General features: G+C 38.0%; 1 protein-coding gene across 1 annotated transcript in view; it reads right to left on the reverse strand.

The window, feature by feature from the left end:
* The window catches only part of ADAMTSL1 (ADAMTS like 1), a 468,040-nt gene that overhangs the window by 260,416 nt on the left and 187,818 nt on the right, over positions 1-19,806 (reverse strand). The window contains exons 9-10 of the mRNA XM_079927992.1: positions 16,303-16,441; positions 3,159-3,209 (exon numbers count right to left, since the gene is read on the reverse strand). Of these exons, the coding sequence (XP_079784118.1) occupies positions 3,159-3,209; positions 16,303-16,441 (190 nt within the window). The remainder of the gene's footprint in view (positions 1-3,158; positions 3,210-16,302; positions 16,442-19,806) is intronic.

Consider the following 19,806-nt stretch of genomic DNA (forward strand, 5'->3'; position numbering starts at 1 on the left):
CAACAGCCTAAACATGCTACCAAATACAATATTTTCCTATGCATATTTCCCCAGGAGACACATAAGAAAATGTTATTATGGGGAAACTGAGGTCCTCTGTTTAGCCCTTTCGAGACTCTCTGTTCCCTTTCAAGAGAAGGAAGCAGCTCTGTAGAGAGTTTCTCTTCCAAAGGGTAAGACCAGTTCTCATTTGTCTCCATGTAAATCTCTGGAGAGCTGGAGGTGGATAACAGGTCTGATTCAGACTGAAATTGGGCTGAATGTATACGTACAAATTTGCATTAGACTCGATGTGACAGTGAACTGGGAATATGTTTTGAACGGACATTTAATCTCTTAGAACGTTAAGATGCCATAAAAAGAGCACATTTTCTAACTGGTACTCTAACATCCCTAAACTGCACCCTTCTAAAGAGACAGTGATTAATTTCTGTCTCGACACTTGGACCTGATCCATGGTGTAATTTTGTAACCAGTAATAAGTATCCTTTTCAATGTCAGTGATCACAGAAAGACAAATGATTTGAATATTATTCCAAGTATTTATAGTATGGTTCCGGCACTCAACTGTAGTTCTATATGTGAAAAGTTATAATGTGAATCCTTGCATAATAAGAGGATTATGTGGAATTTCAAAGCAAAACATCTCAGTGCTTTAAAGAAAGTATAACAAAAGCTCAGAGAGGGCATCAGTTAGGATATCTTAAAACAGGGACCAGGTAAGTATTTGGAAAAAAATATATACCCAAGAATCTTGCCCAGGAAGAATAAGAGATGACTTCATATATTTTAACTTCTTTGGCTTTTAATTTTTAAGTACAGTGTATTTAGTTTAAGAAATTCTCAAAATTAAGGATTATGTGGAAAAGTTGCATATATTAAGTATAAATTAAAGATTATTCATCAGACTGTGTTCTTATATCATATTCAGATATATGTTATAGTCAAAGACTGAAAGCAAGAAAAAAGAATCTAAAAATTCTTTGTTTGTGTTAATGTTGTGTTTTGTATCTACACGTGTGGTCTTAAACCCATTCAAATAATCTCAATAAGTAACGCCTTCTGCCTTGATCAGTAAGTAGCTGCCCTCTGAGAACCATTTTTGAGCCTTAATTCTTCTTAAGAAATGAAAACATATTCGTAGAAATAACTTCCATTTAGTAAGGCTTTATCAATAAAGCAGAATATCTAACTTTCCAATTAATTTAGTAACAGAAGTACACGGGGTAAGAAATATAGTCTAGTTGCTAGTTGTCTTTTCCCACTGTGATGCATGGACAGGCCAAAGTGTGCAGGAGACAGGGTGCAAATAAACATCAAGGAGGTTCATCTCAATCTCTCACTGAGAATATGAAGCTTCAGGCACTTGGGGGAAATCTGAATATATAAGAAATCAAGTTTAACCTAAGACAGGCATTAGTCACACCACAGAAATATAAACAAGAGAGATCATAGATAGGAAAGAAACTCAGGAGTGCCATTACAGGAAAAACATCAACTTGTTCTCACCCCTGATACCCAACTGTGCCTTTATCTCGAAATCCACAGCCTTCACCCAACCAGATACATGCATCCTATGAATACTTATTTTACAGATACAGGAGTTAAAATCAAATCAAATCTTGGTTCAGTTAAATGAATCTTTTTATATTTTCATTCCATTGTTTTTTCGAGTTTGGTTCTGGATCAAACCAGCAAAAGGATACATCAGTAGCATTCTAAAGTCATTTATTGTCTTTATCAATATAGACATAGGAAAGTGGGAGGGAGCTGATGAATGAAGTAACTCCTTAGTGGAAGAACTTTAAAAAAAAAACCCAAACAATTATATATAGTATTAATCAAGTACCCCTTTCTATATGCTACCATTAGAATGGTGATAAGTGAGTTCCGGGCCAGTCACTGGAAGTATTTAAGTAGAAGCTGGATGACAACTCGTATTGGTTTATACATGTGTGTGTGTGTGTGTGTGTGTGTGTATAAAATATGTCAGAATACCTCTGTAGTAAATACACATATATGCATATTTGTGTAAATACATGTGTTCACGTACGTGTGGTGAATGGGTGCGATTACTGGGGAAGAGTGGGAGAAGGAAGCATCTGGGGAGCTGGACTAAAAGACTGGGGAGGTGCTCTTTTTGCATTTCAATTCATTAAGCATTTGAAGATTTTCAATCAAACTTTGCTTTATTTTACAGTTCAGAATAAAATTATTTTCTGGGCTTTGTTTAGTTTGGAATTGCACAAACCACCGTGGATTATTTCCAATTATTTGTGATCTGATTTAAACCTTGGGTTCTAAACAGCAGCTGGCTCCCTGAAGTCCAAATGAGCAAAGAGAATAGAGCAAAGGTCTTGCTTAGCACAGTGGTGGCTTCACACCCAAATCTAACTTCTGCTCTCTGGGGAGCTCTTTCCAATGTGGCAGGCGATACACTCAGTAGCTAGAGTATTTTTCAGCTTCTCCAGTTTTCTTATGAATATATTAATAAAGAGAACAAGTTCTTTTAAAAGTTCCTCAATCACTTTAATGACTTTTTCTAGTTTTAAAAAATACCGTACTTTAAGAAAGCAGCATAGTGCATGGAATTTTATGTTTTGGGAGAAAAACACAAGAAAAACCTCCCCTCCGCACCAAATGTTCTGAACCATAAGGATATGAAAAAACTGCCTTTTTGTATTTAATTATAATTTCTTTGGAACAAAAAAAGGATATTCAAAACCCCTATGCAGAGTAATACCACATCTGGAATTCCACATTTGTGGTATTGGGATAATAATTCAGGCAGTGTTTGTTTAACAGTTAGCAACAGTGCTTTAATGACTAGGGTCCTATTGCAGAGGAAACATAAAAAAGGACAAAGGGAGTGAAAGAAAGACATAACATAAACCCATACACTGTATCTAATCATAGTGAATTACTGTGTCCACTGCAATGTAATCTGATCGTATCTTAAAATGGTTTTTGAATGACAAGCTTACAGTCTGAGCAGACCAGTGTTATTCAAAAGCAGAGCTCAGGATGGATTGCAAAACATACTATCTACCATCTTATTTTTACAGAGAAACACAAAATCTATGATATATATATATATGTATAAAAGAAGCAGAAGACTAATTTACTAATTCTAGCATCAGGATGATTGATTTACGTACCGAGGAAGGGGATGGTAGAGGTCATAAGGCATGATCTGCTTGTATCCGTCACTGTTAGGAACAATAATGCCAACCCTCTGAGTAGAAGGTACACACAATAAAATAAACACTAAATGATTACATTATACAATTTCTTTAGACAAATGCAAAGTAACATTAATAAATTGTCTCTAAAAAACAACACTAAAACAGTTCAAAATCTTTATGCTAGCATCTGTTTGAGGATGGGGCAAGTTCTTTGAAAGGGCACCGTTGACTATAATTAGTTCTCTGATCCAGGCAGGAAATACCAGTGGAAAGGGTGGTAGTAAGAAGACTGGGCACCTCATCATTAACTATGACACAATAAGCTTGTAAATGTTCTTTAATCCCCCCAATTATACATCCTATGAGGTCATTATTATCATCATTATTAATGTTACTTCCAGATGCTCACCGAGCAGTTTTACAGTTACGGTCTCACTTCTGATGAACGAGAGAGCTACGTATAAGAGTAGGTACCTGGGACCTGACAACACTATGTAGCATGCGTTAGCAAATAGGTAATGCACCCGTGGCAAATCTGAGGATTTTAGTAAAATCTGGAAAGCAGCCGCTTGGTTATTTTATAAAGGGAAGGGGAACTCGTGAATATAGTAGGCAACAATCAACAAAAGCGCATTCCCTACCAAAATAAAGGGAGGGCAGTTAAAACGTGATAATAAAGATGAAAGATCTTTTTTTGTGGCCTATAAAACGTGATATGGCGTTAACTGCTATTATGGTGGTGGTTGTGATTGTTCTGACTGTTGTTAGTATACCTGGTGCTCTGGGAAACCCGTGAGATTTAGGGATAAAGACTAAAGGAGCCATAAGAAATGACATTTTAGGCTGTATGGCTAATGGATTCACAAGAAATGATATTATAGGCTGTGTGGGGGTCCCCAGAGGCCTTTAGGACGCCAATAAAGTACACTAACTACCTCACTGATTTCAAGGAAAGCCTGCAATTGGCAAGACTTTCTTCTTGCTGAGTGCCCTTGCTTGTGGGAGATTTATGACTCATGAATCTCGGATAAAAGGGCTAATACAACAGACTCTCCCTCAAGAGTGGGAGACAGAGAGAGCTCAGTTCACGGATGTCATGTATTTGCTGCAGCAAGGCACGGTAGGTCATGAGCAGAAGACACTTATTTTACCACTGACGAACGATAGCAAGTCCTTCTTTTGAATATTGAAGGAACTCATGTATTCTATTCTAGGATGAATGGAACTCATGTATTCCGGGATATTCTGGGATGAATATCCGTATTCAATATACATGTTTGTATTTATATTTAAATAAATACATTAAGACTCACTTTGATCCCATCCTGTGACATAGGATGATACAGTACGTTTTTTTTTTGTTTGTTTTTTGTTTTTTTTTTGTGGTACGTGGGCCTCTCACTGTTGTGGCCTCTCCCACTGCGGAGCACAGGCTCCGGACGCGCAGGCACAGCGGCCATGGCTCACGGGCCCAGCCGCTCCACGGCATGCGGGATCCTCCCAGACCGGGGCACGAACCCGTGTCCCCTGCATCGGCAGGCGGAGTCTCAACCACTGCGCCACCAGGGAAGCCCAGTACGTTCTTTTTATATGGCTAGTAAACCTAAGCTTTTGGGTAGAATGAGCAAGGTATACTGTAGAACAGAAAGATAAAAAATAGCACTGGCTGGATATAATGCCCGGTAAGGAGGAAAGAGGGAGTAATAAAAAGGGTAGTTCCTGAAGAAATTACTGAAAGGTAAGGGAGAAATGAGAGAAATTAAATTTGAAAGAAAACGAGAAACAAATCTTTGAATACAGATTTCTCTTCCCAAGAGGTACGAACACTGGAGTAGTCATTTGCTTATTTATCTTACATGACTAAATTTTCTTCATTTATTTGTGTGACTAAAGGTATTCATTTATATAACTAAACTTTCATGGTGTGTGTATGTGCATTACTCTTCAGTAACGATGCTCATGAAAACGGATGCTGCCTTTTGAGGAAGTTCAAAATCCCATAGCTCTAACAAACACAAGAATGGGATGAATATTAGCATTAAACTTTTCTCCCTGTTTTCCAAGACAGAGAAACTTCCTATTCTTTTCTGCCTTCTTTTGACAAGAAACTGGATGTGAAAGGTTAATCCTGTCTTTGGTTAGAATCATGGGATCTCTTTCCAATAATTCTTCTGCCTAGTAATTAAGGAAAATTTCTTTCTAAAAGAACTGTATTTGATAGAATTCCAACCTTCCAAAGTTCTTCTAATAACTTTGGTAGTTAATTAAGGAACACAGACAACTGACTTCGCAGTTGTATTTTAGCTAACCCTAGTATCTTCACTCATACCTACATCCAGACCTAAATGCAGAAATGCATATCGCTGTCTCTGCTCCTGAAAAAATTTATGGCTATGATTTGTCATTCTCAATAGGCGAACGAACTGTTACAGATCTCTGCCAACTGATTTATCAGCTGATGATGTTTAAAATGGAGGCAGTAATATTGAAGGAGACAGGCTAGAAGAAAAGAAGGGGAATGAAAGAGGGAGTTACAGAATTCAAGATGTTGGGCTTTGCATTGGACTGATTTAGAAATCATGTTTTTGTTTGAACGAGGAGCTTTAAACCTGGATTCAGCAAAACTATAGCTATATTTGTCTTTCTGTGGCATAGGTCATGGTGAAGACTCATAAAATGACTCTATGGCACCTGTGAAAACAGAAGATATCAAAACAATGGTGCTCTGTCCAGTCCTGTTGATGCATATTCATGTGCATGGGCTCTGCTCTCTCTTGGGGTTCATGCCATGGCCCTGGCCTTTCACCACATTGTCACAGAGGGGCAGGCAACACTGCCTAAACTTAACTCTCCATTGCTTCCTTTTAAGACACTTAATCTTTTTCTTAGGCAAAGTTTATCTATTGAAGAATGATGGAAAAGGATGCCATTTAGGGACTTGAAGAAATTCTTTCCATGTTTTGGTCTTCATTTTTATGTGTACGTGCGTGCATACATGTTTATGTATGCATTCAGACGTGTCTGAACATACATGCAGTGGGGAAGGAGGCAAAAATAATTTTTAAAAATGATCGCAAAGGGAAATGTAATAAACAGTTGGTTTGGGGGTAAAACTACTCATTCTCCATTGCCTTCACTATTCTGACTGCTCATGCACTTCCTACACTGGGCAATGACTTGATTCCATCTGAAGTCTTTCAAATCAAGGGTCATGGTGGGAAGAAGAGAAGATGAGGATGAAGAAAGGGTCGCTCTGGACTCATGTGATGTAAGTAGAAGAAAGACATTGCACATCATCCTCCACACCTTGCTGAACTGTCCAATGACAGGAGAATGCTTCCATGTTATTACAAACTCATGGAACAAAATATTATGCAGCATATGAACATGAAGTCTTTTGAACTATTTAATGACATGGAAAATGTTCAAATGTAATGTCAACTGAAAAAATCCAATACAAAATAGAATGGACAATGTAATCCACAAAACTAAGAAAACTTATGTGTTCATATACCACCTATACAATCATTTTTGTAAAGCCTATATATGTGTCTGTATGTGTATACGTGTGTGTGTGTGTATACATGTGTGTGTGTGTACACATAAGTATATTAGAAAAGGACCCCAAACAGTTGTTAATTCCTGGTGTTTGTATTATGGATGTTTTTTGGGGTTTTTTTTGCTTTCTTCTTTTTATATTTCTCTGTTTTCAGGAATTAGAGCTTTTAAGTAAAACAAAATTCAAGTCTGAGAAAGCAAAAGACAGAAACATTTGGAAACATGATATAGATGGATGGAATGAGGCTATCCCTTCAATTCCCATGTGTCACTTAAAGATGACTGAGTCTTTGTACTGAAATCATGTCAGAAGCTATTATAGAACAATATCCCTGACTTTAAAACTCAAGCCCTCTTCAGGCTCACACTACTCAGGTGTGAAATTTACATCTTGTGACATATCTCTCTTTCCAAGAAAAGTCCTAATGTAACTAACTTCATGAGCACCTAATTTGCGAGGTTCTGGGTTCTTCTTACAATAGAAACGAATCATAAGGGGTCGCTTTCATGGCTTCAACGGTCCCTTCCAGCGCATCTCTCACGACCTCTTGCCTCTTCTCCAGAGCTGCAGAACCTCATTTCTAACGTCCTGATGGCTGGACGTACTCTCAGTATGTCAAGCTCAGTGGGTCCAGACAATTCATTATCTTCCCCTACAAACTGCTTCTTCTCCTGTGATCACTGTTACTGTTCAGAGCACTGCCATCCTCCCATCCACCCAGGCTGGATACCGTGGGGCATCGTTGGTCTTCTCTTTCCTGTATTCCCTACAGACACAGAGGTCTTCCAGTAGTGATGTCTGCCAAATACATCTCTGTGACATGAATTTAGGCCCTTTCGCATGTCTCCTAACAGATTTCCCTGCCTTCAGGCATCGTCTCCTCCAATCCAGCCTGCTCACTGCTGTCATAGCAACAGATGCTTTACTTCCCAATGCAGCCCATAACACCCAATGAAATTTCTTCATCAAGTGCTACCTGTTCTACAGCCTGTCCTTATTTTCCCTCTCAGCATGTAGCCAGACACTTCTCTCTTCCTCTTCCAAATACCCATAGCACTAACTCCCCTCATCACTTTTAACTGTATACTATCTTTTAACTATGTATACATTTTCTTTAGTTTAACAATATGGGACAAAATCCGTATTGGTTCTTTACTATATCTTTTAACACAGTGCCCTGCACAGAGGCAATTCATAAATAATGAGTCAACGAAATCATGCCATTGATGTGCAGACACAAAAGCAAAGCTACCATCCAGAACGAAAGCGAGCAAACAAACAAGAACAAGGTTAAAAAAACTCCCAAACTGCCACTCACGGTGCACATCTTTAGTCCCACTCCTTGCCCTTTGCTAGCTCCACCATCTGTATGAGGGGCAGGCTGTTTTAGAGGGTAGTTTGGCTGCTCTGACAAGCAGAGGTGATTGGGTGACCTGGGGCAGAGAAAGGACCGCTTAATGGCAACTGTGCTTCTAAGCTGCTTGGCTAAGCTCTACATCTCTTCCACTGGGCATCTCCCAGAAACAGCCATGACAGTTTTTTAAAAGATCTTCTCTTCCCTGTCTGTCCCATGTGTCTTTTCAGGTATCATGCTGCTTTGTAACTGCACAATTCAACTTCCCTCGGGCAGTGTTGTGGTCCAGACTCTCGTTGGCTTTACTTTGCCTTTGCCATGGTACCAAGCACAGAGCTTGGCATGAGATTGGTACTCAATAAAAAAACGAATGAAATTGTGGGTGGTGGGGGCATTTCTGGCACAGAAGAGAGTGATTCATCTTTTCTCAACAACTCCAGGCCAATAGAAACCAATCTCTTCCCAAGCAACTGTTCAGAATGGGGGAGGAGAGAAGTAATAAAAAGTTGGCAGAGACTCAACCATTTGCTTTTTCTAAAATTGATTTTTTTTTTTTTTTTTTTTTTTGCTGTACGCGAGTCTCTTACTGTTGTGGCCTCTCCCTTTCTGGAGCACAGGCTCCGGATGCACAGGCTCAGCGGCCATGGCTCACGGGTCCAGCCACTCCGCGGCATGTGAGATCTTCCCGGACCGGGGCACGAACTCATGTCCCCTGCATCAGCAGGCGGACTCTCAACCACTGCGCCACCAGGGAAGCCATGCTTTTTCATGAGTGGCAGAGCACAAAGGATTACAGCATAATGAGGACAAGGACCCCCTGAGGACTTGGGAGATGGAAGGACTGTTCTCCTCTCTGCCAACTCTCTTTCTCTGTGACCTTGAGTGCATTGCATTTGGACCTCTGTGTTGGTCTTCTGCAAAATCTAAGTATTGGATGAAATCAGGAGTTTTAAGATGAAGTAAGAATGGGTGCCTGGAAACCCGTCTCATGGAGCTCTATCTTATCTGTCCCCTTCCTAGTGGCTGCTAAGGGCAGAACTCAGAGTTCTGTGGACCACAGATTGAAAACCACTGAACTAGGTAATCATCTCAAAAGCTCTCCTATTTTAAAACTTGATGACTTTACAAAACACCGTAGGTTTCCTTATCATTTAAAGAGGCAAGTTGGACATCCAGCAAATGAGGAAATATTCTGTAAATAGGTTACAATTTTTTTTAAAACATAGTAGCTGCTAGGCAACATTCATTTCTCTTTCAGAAATCAGACCAAAAAAACCCTGCTTCATTGTCTAGGATTTGAAAACATTTTAAAGATACATATTTATTTCCTGCTATAAAACCAACTACTGGAGAGTTTTTGATCATTTGATCCAAAATATCATAATTTCCTTATATCTATATTTCTGTGGTTAAACATTTATGATATTAATGAATGCAATTTCTGAACTGCTTTTAAGTAAATGGGACTAATATTTCCTTGGGCTTTGGTTAGCTTTTCCTGTACTGTCGCAAGAGATTTGGTCATTGTTTGATTTGAGTAAACATCAGTATTTACGTTTACATGAAAAAGGCGTGCTTAACCCAGGTCTGTGGTCAATTCAGAGATCCAGGGCACCAAACTTTGCATTGATATGGTTGGCAGTTCTGTGCTGGCTGTGGAGGTGTATGGTGGGTTTAAACCAGATCGCACAGGTTGCTGCAGGCATCATGCAGAACAAGGGTACCTGTAGGATATGATGACACGGGGGCAGGTGACCTGAGTTTATGTAGCGTAGGAGCTGCTCTGGAAGCGGAGGCACTTAGGTCCATGACCCAGCTCCTGCCTGCCCTGACTTGGTGCAGATCGCGTAACTCCTCTGGGCTTCAGTATTTTCATCTGTAAATATAGATGATAAGCCCTGTCTTGCTAACCTCCTGGGGAAGGTAAAACTGGATTGAGATAACAGATGTGAAAGCACTGTAGAAACTTCAAACAGCAGTAACATTGGGCCAGTCATGTTATAGGGCTGGTTCTCAATAACGATAGCTGACTTGCATCGAGCGCTTGGCATCTTGCTGAGAGCTTTACGTGCACCATCTCATGTACTCTCTATAGTTCCTGTCTGACAGGAATACTATACTCATTGGACAGACGGCAAGACTAAGGCCTGGAGAAATTAAGTAAAGAAGCTACTTAGCTGGTAAAGTCAAACTGAAAAATTGAAGTAAAAAATGAGGATGATGATAATATCTGTCCTATTAACTCACAAGTTAATTAAAAGAGTGCCTATATTTACACTTTTAAAAACTTTAAAATGTAATATATGAAGTGATCATTATTATTAGTGATGAACTGGCTTGGTGGAAGAACAGAATTGTCCCGTAACTGAGTTAGAGCTGACTGTCTGATACTGTGTGGTAGGTCTATAAACTTGGGAAGGGTACGACCACGCATTCTAAAAAGCGTCAGAACTCTGCTTTATTCATCTCATCATAAATGCATGAAAGTGCAAATGGGATCTTACGATGGTATTTTTTGTCACTTATTCATTAGCTACTTAAAGTAGTATATTTAAATGAGGTTGAGCAAAAAGAAGGAAGTTGTTACTTTTCTAAGTAATTTACCTACTTTTATAAAACAAACAGAGCTTCGTGACTAGGAAAACATTTCATTATACTTTAACTCCCAACTGAGAAAACCATGTTCTAGCCCTTACATTGAGTTCTCCTTTTTTGGAGACGGACATGGCATAAACCCCATGCAGGTTGAATAGCAGTGTCTCATCGCTGGTTAAGTGGGGATTTTAGAAGTTGCTAATTATCTTAATTTTTCACGATCATGATTTTATAAAAATCTGATAAACGTGATTTGCTTTCCTGAAGGAATTTCCTAGGAATTTATGTTTCCTGTTGTGAAAACAGCAAATAGAGAGCTACCTCTCTAGAAGACCCATATGAAATTTTAGAGTTCCAAGTCCTTTCATGGAGGAGATAGCTGATTTCTGGAGAGTCTAGGAGTTTCTCTGAAGTCACATCAACATTATCGTAACGGTGATCTTAGTCATAACAGCTGCAGCCACTCACATTTATTGAGTGCTTATCGTGTCAGGCACGCTGCTAAGCTCTTTAAATGTATTACACCCTTTATTCCTCATGACAGCTCTACGAAGTAAGTAGCTATTATCCTTACTTTGGAGGATGACAAAACTGAGGCTTAGTGAGAACAAGGAATTTGCCGAAGGCTACCCAAACCAGTAAGTGACAGAGCCAGGATCCCAAGCCAGGCTATGTTGTTCCAAAGCTCCCCTCCTAAATCACCATGGTATAGTGATAATCACTGCATCACCACTGGACTAGCTGGTCACCAAGTTAGCGTGACTGGGCTTTATAGGTCCACTGTACATGCTGTCGCTCACGGTGGAGATTATTTCTCTTGCATTAGGATTCAAGTTGCATTAGGATTCAGTTCTGAGATTTTGTTCACACTTCGGTCCCATGGCCAGGGATGACTTATGCAATTTGCTGTCAGATTAAATGGTGCTGGACAAAATAAGTCCACTTGAACTCAAAAGAACTGCCACGTGGGGCATACAAGTTTGGGCATTTGCTTAGGACTGCTGCTCTGAATTCCTTGAGGGAAGGGGGAATCTGTATGTAGTTTCAGCAAAAAACAGATTTGTTTGCTAATGATTGTGACCATGATAGTGTGATGAGTGAGAGCTTTTTTTGCTTCTCCAACCTTTGCCAATTTAAGCCCCCTTCATTACTGCCTTGGAGAGAAAAGCAGAGGTCTGTGCCAACCCCCCCCCCAAAACAAACCAAAAATAACCTGAAAAGGTGGTTCTCTGATCTTCTCACAAATAATGTCTTGCAGAATTCCCCCCAGACAGCCTTAACAGTCTTACCAGTCTCCTAGACTGAGTTACGTAAGGCCAAATGTAGCCTTTTTTACATTGAAAGACACTCTGAAAACATAAGGTGCTTATTAGCTGAACTAAAACTATGCCTTTTTAGTTGTTGCTGAACCACAGGTATACATTTGGAGGCTTTCTGGCCACATGATAGACTTTACCCTTCATCCAAGAAGCAATGATGACACAAACCATTGCACAAATCACCAGGTACTGTGTTAAAAAAAATAATTTCCCCTCATTGAAAACAGAAGCTATGATTGTAGCATGGCAGGCACGAGGAGGATTTTACATTTGATAAGATTCCAAGTGTCTTAGCTACTATAGTGTTAAATCAATGAAGCAGAAAACATGTTAAACATGTCCAGATCTCTGATATCCAGAAGGGCCATGCCTCCGGACTTCTGGGTGTGCCCAAGTTGGGACCACCACCAGAACATATACTATACTCTGTATAGGGTGTGTGATGGAACTAGTGATAACATAGCTCTGAGGCATCTGTGAGAAATATTCTCAATTTTAGCTAAAAGTTATTAAATTTTAAACTTCACTTTCTCTTCCGTCCCATTATAAGCATTGTTTTAGCTTCTTTTTTGAGACCGCTTTTGGCCTGGAAACAAAGAATTTTGTCATGTCATAAAAATAACTGCATAAATGACATCAGTAGAGAGCAATACAGCTTTCTTGGGATGGAACATCTGGCCACCAGGTAAGCTCACTTGTTGGTCTTGTAGTGAAAGGAACTCAAATTCCTGTCTCAGGAAATGTCAACTTACTACATGTCATGGATATTCATTTCAGGCTTGCTTTAGAATAGTGGAAAACAAGAATGCTAAGTCATTGAATTCCACGTGTCTATTATATACAGAATGATTTTACCTACGTATGAGCTATAGACAAAACTGGAAAGAGATATAGCAAAAGCATTAATAGTGATAATCTGTGGGCACTGGAGATTTTTAGTGAATTTTATCATTTTCATTATAGTCTTTTAACTTACCAACATTTCTGAGTTAGCATGAAGAATCAGAAAAAAGCCATGAAAACATGAAAATTATTTTGGAAAGAATAGGCTAGATGTCAACAATCTCTTTAGTCCCAAGAACCACTAGATGAATCCAGCCACAACCATGGAAACCTATAGATGCTGTTGGTGAGTGAAATGAGTAAGTGATGTCATTCATTAGTTCAAATTATTATAAAGCAAATTAATGAGAACAGTGAGGCTATTTTGGTAAACAGAAAAATTGGGTATCAAGGATTATGGCTAACGGTTATCACATCCAGTTTATTTCTGATTTGTTTTGGTTTTAGGTGTGTAGTAATGAGAAAATTCTTATCTCGGAGAAGTAGTTGCTAATGGTGACAATTTTTATAGCTCACCTTACAATCTTCAGATATTTATTTTTTAATTAAACAGACATAATCACGGAACTTAACAATGAGGGCAAAAAGTATTTCCTTTGGTAGTGAAATAATTTTACTATTGTTACAACAATTTTTAATTTTGGCTTAGCTTGACCAAGTTAACAATTCGTTTATGTTTGAGTATACTTTTTGTGAGTTATTGTTTAAAGATACTTCAAAATATATAAACTGAAATTTAATGAAGCAACTCCATGGAACAACAACTTCTATAGGCACAGTTGGAAAACCACTAATTTAATGCAACAAATAACCCTCTCACTTCCACTAGTGGGTGAGAAAACTAAGGCCCAGAAGGGTAAAATAATAAACCCAGGGATACAGACTTATTTAGTGCCTTTTTTGCTGTCCATGGTACTTCACAATCTCGACAGGGAATGAACATGGCTATCTAAATGGGATTTTGCTTTCAAATAATCAGCCCAAAACCATAGTCTAATACAGGAAAAGTGAAGAACTATCTCAATGGCTACATAAAATAAATTTCTTTTGAAATTCCAAAATATGTGACTTTGTTCTAAACAATACCTCTTGTGTTTTCCCTTTTAGGGGCTTCTAGGTTTGGATGCAAAGGTGTTGTTTAATGTCACCATGTCACTCTTGATTTTACTATTAGACAGTTAAATCTGTAGTTAGAAAACAGTTCCTTGGGGGTTTGATTCTGCTGTGTCTGATGAGAGGGCAGACCTATTTTATCGAGTCTCTTCATCTCCTTTTCTCAGACTATGACTTCTTATTTTCTCTAGGAACTCAGGAAGGTTGCTTTGATCCTGGATATGCAAATGAGTTCAGTGAATTTCACAGCAATCCTGAAGTATCTTAACCTCAGACTAGCATATCTACATTTCCTAAAGCAGTTTCCTCTTAAACCTCTTCTACTGCTCTTAATTTTTACAGCTTTCTTTAATTACCTCTGTAATAAAAAAGCAGCTTCCTGACATTTGCTTCTAACTTATTTTTTGTCTCCTTTTCTCTCTCTCTTTTTTAATAGCCACCTGTCCCAACATTTATACATGTGCTGTATTAGATGTTTTAAAATAACATAGACATAGAAAAAAGATACATTTCACAAACTTCTTTCATGTAGGATGGCCTTTTGCTTTTGAATAATAAGAAATAGGCCAAAAATATTATTCCAACAGAAAAGATAGGTGAAAATCAGAAGCCAGGAAAAAAAATGAGTAAATTATTTACTGATTAGAAACGTATTTCTTAAAAGTGTTAACAAAATGCTTTCACTTCACAGCTGTTTTTCATGGCCATCTCTTCACTGAAGTTTTTTCTGAGTGAGGGAAAAGCTTTAGGCAGTTGTGGGAAGTGAATTCGTCATTTCTCCTAGAAATACACACATAAATTTTCATAGGACTGTGTATAAGACCTTCAAAGTTGCTCTATGGCTGAGTCAACCTGTTTGAATTGGGATAATTATGCTTTTTATGCACTGGTCTTCCTGGTATAGGTATGGATAAAGACGTATAATAAGTAAAATAATTTTAAACTAGGGTTGAATTGCATGAGTTAGAATTATCTTGGCTAAAAATACCTCATACCCTTAATATTTCCAAAATAAAGAGGTCCAAGCAAAATTTTAACACCTCATTTGGTTTTATACCGTATCCAATCTTCAATACCTAGTTTTCTGGTGTAATATGAAGCAAAATTAAACTTCACCTGAATTATATATTTATAAAATATCTACTCGTCTGTTTCTGTAATGAAAACCTGTTATTCTGAGTTCACTTTTATCAGCTAGGTAATGTGGTGCCTATGAGTAAATTAATAATAGCAATTTCACGTCACCTGTAGAACTTAGAATTCCTGAATGTGAGGCAGAAAGAGTACAAGAAAATACACTTTAAAAAGGTAACAGCAGAAAACAAAAACTAGAATTGCATTGCCTACAATTCAAAAATAGAGTGATTTTCAGCCACGTGGCTCATGTAGTATTTTACCTATTCAAAGTTTTGTTTTATGAATATATAGTTAATAAACTATGATTTTAAAAATACCATTGAGATGTTTCTCAGAAATCCAAGGGTCCTGGAAAGGATTCTCTATCTTTTGGTCTTCATGATGAGTTTTGTAGGATAAGAGTTTTCATATATCCTCTCTCACGTGTTGAGGATGAATAAGCCAAGTTAATAAAATTACCAGGTAGTGTTGCAACTAAAAAGGCAAATATTACATCCATGAAAAGATTCTTGACCTGCACTTCTATGACTACTCATCATCTGAGATATTTCATTCATCAGTCTGATTCTTGATCCTGCAAATAACTGAGGGTCAATTATGGTTTCCCCAAAGCAAACCTATGTGAAAGTGTCAAGTGTCTCTTTAAGGCTCCTAATTAAAAAGACCTTTAAAAAAGAATCTGACTGTTAGAAATAAGTCCTGCTTTCTCTTCAACAAAGGCTGAGTTTATTTAAATGTGGAAGAACTGTTCTAAGGCTGGTTTTGATTCTGGTTAATCGGTGTGGCCCACCATAGGCTAAAATGGGTCAGCTGTGACCCTGAAATATGGTCGGCTCTGATCATCTCACTGATCAGGTGACAGGGTGAAAATGCAAAGAATCCTGAGAACATTGTACCATCACGTTTGTTAAGGTCAGAAACAAGTAACCAGAGTGAAACAAAATCAGAAGAGAAAATGACTCTGCAGAGTGCTTTACCTGTAGCTTTACCAATGGAAAACCTATAGACCCTGAGATGGCATCTTACAGTAGCAAGAGTAAGGGGCATGGGTTCTAATAACACGTGACTAGGAACGGACACTGGACGGCAGCACTTATTTATTTTTAATTTCATTTTATTTTTAATGAACCAGTTTTTAAGAAGCTTATTTGAACTTGATTTACGTTTATGGTAAATAAACTGGTAAACGTGACTGACCTGGCTGGACAAGGATCCAGGTTGCACTCCTGAAGCTTGGGCTTGGGTTTGATGTTCTCGGGGTAATAGTGACAGTATTGGTCAGCAACCACTCGGTTACTCCGAAGATCGTAACACTCAGCCGATGTCAGCTGGTAACCTGCGGTATCAAACCATTCAGGCAAATTTCAATGCACACATCAATGCAATATGTTCCCTTAGGCTTTTCTGGCCATCTCATATGGCCAGAAAATTCTTCCCCAACGCTCCAGTCATTTCCAGGACCAAAGACGGATAAATGGAAGGCTTGTTAATTTTTGCAGGCCTCAAAAACTGTGTTTTTCCACTTGAATTTTAATAATTAAATTATACCATAGGGCTTGAACTACGTAAGCGCATAGCTAGATTATAAGACTGTTGTAAGTACTATTCTTATTAATTTCTTTTGTATAATCTAACAGTCTAACACAGACTTCTGTATCCAAAAAAGGTCATCAGTGTTTATTTACTAACCATCTCATGCAAGGATGCAAAATTGCCTCCCTCGTACCTGGGGCCTCAGGGAGAATAAACTCCCAAATTAAAAAAAATAACCCCCAACGCCACTCCTCTTGGTCAGCAGGTGACCATGGGACATAACATAGGATTGGGTACTGCTAGCTGCCTGGAAACTTTTTTTTTCTTCTTTGCCTAAATTCAACCTGAATGGGTTAAGCTGAGTAAACGGATGACTAAGACCATCATAAATCTCAAGTTTCCCTACACAACTAAGAAAATACCTCGTACTGTTCAATTTTTGTTTCAAAGTCCTCTACCATTTCTCTTTAATTCTCTAGCCAATATTTCTTTTTTGTGTGTGTGTGTGTGTGGTACGCGGGCCTCTCACTGTTGTGGCCTCTCCCGTTGCAGAGCACAGGCTCTGGACGCGCAGGCTCAGCGGCCATGGCTCACGGGCCCAGCCGCTCCGCGGCATGCGGGATCTTCCCGGACCGGGGCTCGAACCCGTTTCCCCTGCATTGGCAGGCGGACTCTCAACCACTGCGCCACCAGGGAAGCCCTCTAGCCAATATTTCTTGATTTCCATGCACAAATTTCCACTCTTTAGAGAATCCTCTTTATTTATTTAAAAATAGTGTTGCTCAGTAATACTTAATTCTACTCATAGTATGTTTTACCTTTCCTACCTACCTCTTTCTTGTCCTGTGGATTTCTGGTGGGATGGTGATGAGGACTTAGATTCTTGGGGTGAAAAATAAATGTATATAGAGGATTTTTTAAAAATTAGGCCTTTTGTATCATTCTAACCCTAATCAACTCCAAAATATATTCCCCATGGGCAGTGGTTGAAGATTGTTATTGCTAAATAAGTGTTAGAAAGTCAGATTTAGAGTCGTTAAAAGTCCTGCAAAAGATTTTAGGAAATCAGAAGAAGGCTTCTAAACCAGCTTTCCTGACTTGAAGCTGTGTTGCCAAACCACCCACAAAAATTAATTGCTCACTAAAGACCTAAAAAAAGACCTTTTAACAATTTTACTGTAAAGATGAAAAGCATGGAAAGTAATGGCTAAGAACACAGGTTCCATTTAATTTTTTGTCTTATAAGAAAATCAAAAAGCAAAATGGTACTTTACATAAGTAAATATGCTTTTGTTTTTCAATTGCATTATACTTAAAGCAGATAATTTGATGACAAGCTAATTATTTTATAAATTTCCAGAAAATAATTTCTACTCAAGGACAGAATTTATCAGGTAGTAAAATGTGGGCACAAGCAGTAAGTAAACACTAAATGTGAGATTATGAGTTTTAAAACTTGTAATTTGTCAGCTAAAAATGTGGCTGGGAAGCTCTTCCAGTGTGTGTGAAATGAAAACTTAAAACACAAATGAAATAAAGGACCCAAATGGTCAGATAATTGTGTTTTCTAAAGTTTCACAGGGTGTTTGGAGTAGCAATTCTTTACACTTAGCGAAATGCTCAGCTAGTTGAATGTGGAACCAGAAACATATAAAGGAATTTAAAGATCATTTCTTCAGCAATTTTCAAACTGTGGTCCATGAAACGTGCGGAAGGCTGGTTTCTACATCTTTCAGGTCTTCACTCTGAACAGTGTTCCTTTATCTGGCTCCCTAGTAAGATTTCCTTTGAAGAAAGCGTTTGATAGCTCAGCACATTTGAGAACTACTGATGGTTCTAATTCTTCACTTAGATGTGAGGAAAATAAAGCCCAAAGAGGTTGGCTTGTATATGAATCTAACATTAATTGACTTATTATATAGCAAGCCATTATCAACGTTACTGAAATTATATGCCAACAGCAGCTCTATGTGAAACTGATGCAGCAGGCCTCTTACTGAATTGCTGCTTCTCACAGAACATGTTTTTTATTTAAAAAGAAAAGAAAAAAAAATACTTCCTTAGACTTCTTTTTTCAAAACTGCTTCCTGTGTTAGTCATTAATAGGTGTATCAAAACAACATATTCCAATAAATATCAAAGTAATTGGCACTTTATTTTTTAGCAAAGTGATTTTCCATTCAGCACAGATAGAGCAACTGGAAACACTATTTTACTGAAATGCTTAAAATGTTGAATTAATCGTTATGTAACAACCAAGTGAAAGCACTTATTTTTGACTAAGTGCTTTTAAGGTAAAATTGAACAATGCTCTATAGAACCTCCTTTTCAACAGTTTGTTCACATTATGCAGACACAGGTAACACAGCTGAAGATGAATTATATCATATATTCTTATTGTTTTATGAAAATTAATGGATGATCATTTGTCTCCATTTTGAGGTAATATCCTTCTTTTCTCTTATCAAAATAATATAGTGATACCTATGTGGATTAGCTACTTAAAGTGAGCCAGTTAACAGGCTTCCATGAAGCTGGAGCTACAATTTATTTCATATGCTCATTTTTAAAGGAATATACATAAAATTTATACCCATTAAATTACCAAAACTTTTAAAAAAGTGATAGTCCACAAATACTGGCTCAGTTAGCAATGAAACTAAAATATTCATAGACTGCTTATTACCCTTCTGGAAAGAATTTTGGTAATATAGCCACAAAAATTCTGCAACTCACTCTTGTGAATTTAGTCCAAGGAAATAATTTGAAAGGAGAAAAATACTTAGGTATTAAGTTATTCATTACATTATAATAGAGAAGTTTAAATGAACTGAATGATCTTCTAGAGGGATATGGTTAAATAAATTCTTATAAAATAATTCATGGAAATTATTCTGTAGCCATTGGAGTAATTATTAAAGGTGCGGGGGACCTTTTCAATAACACAAAATGCTGTTCATGTTACAGACACTATGGAGCAGAGATGGGAATTTGTCTGGTGACTTTTCAGGAGAGATGTGTTTTCATGTATAAATAAGTCAAGTGGCATTCTTTTTACTGTATGGATGACAGGGTAGAGCTGACAAATAACGGAGCCTAAGTCTATGGTGCAGTGATTTTTTTTTCTGGTAATAAACTGTTTAATTAATCTCTGATTCTCCTTGGATA

The sequence above is a fragment of the Stenella coeruleoalba genome, assembly GCF_951394435.1.
Source record: "Stenella coeruleoalba genome assembly, chromosome: 7".
Taxonomy (NCBI): domain Eukaryota; kingdom Metazoa; phylum Chordata; class Mammalia; order Artiodactyla; family Delphinidae; genus Stenella; species Stenella coeruleoalba.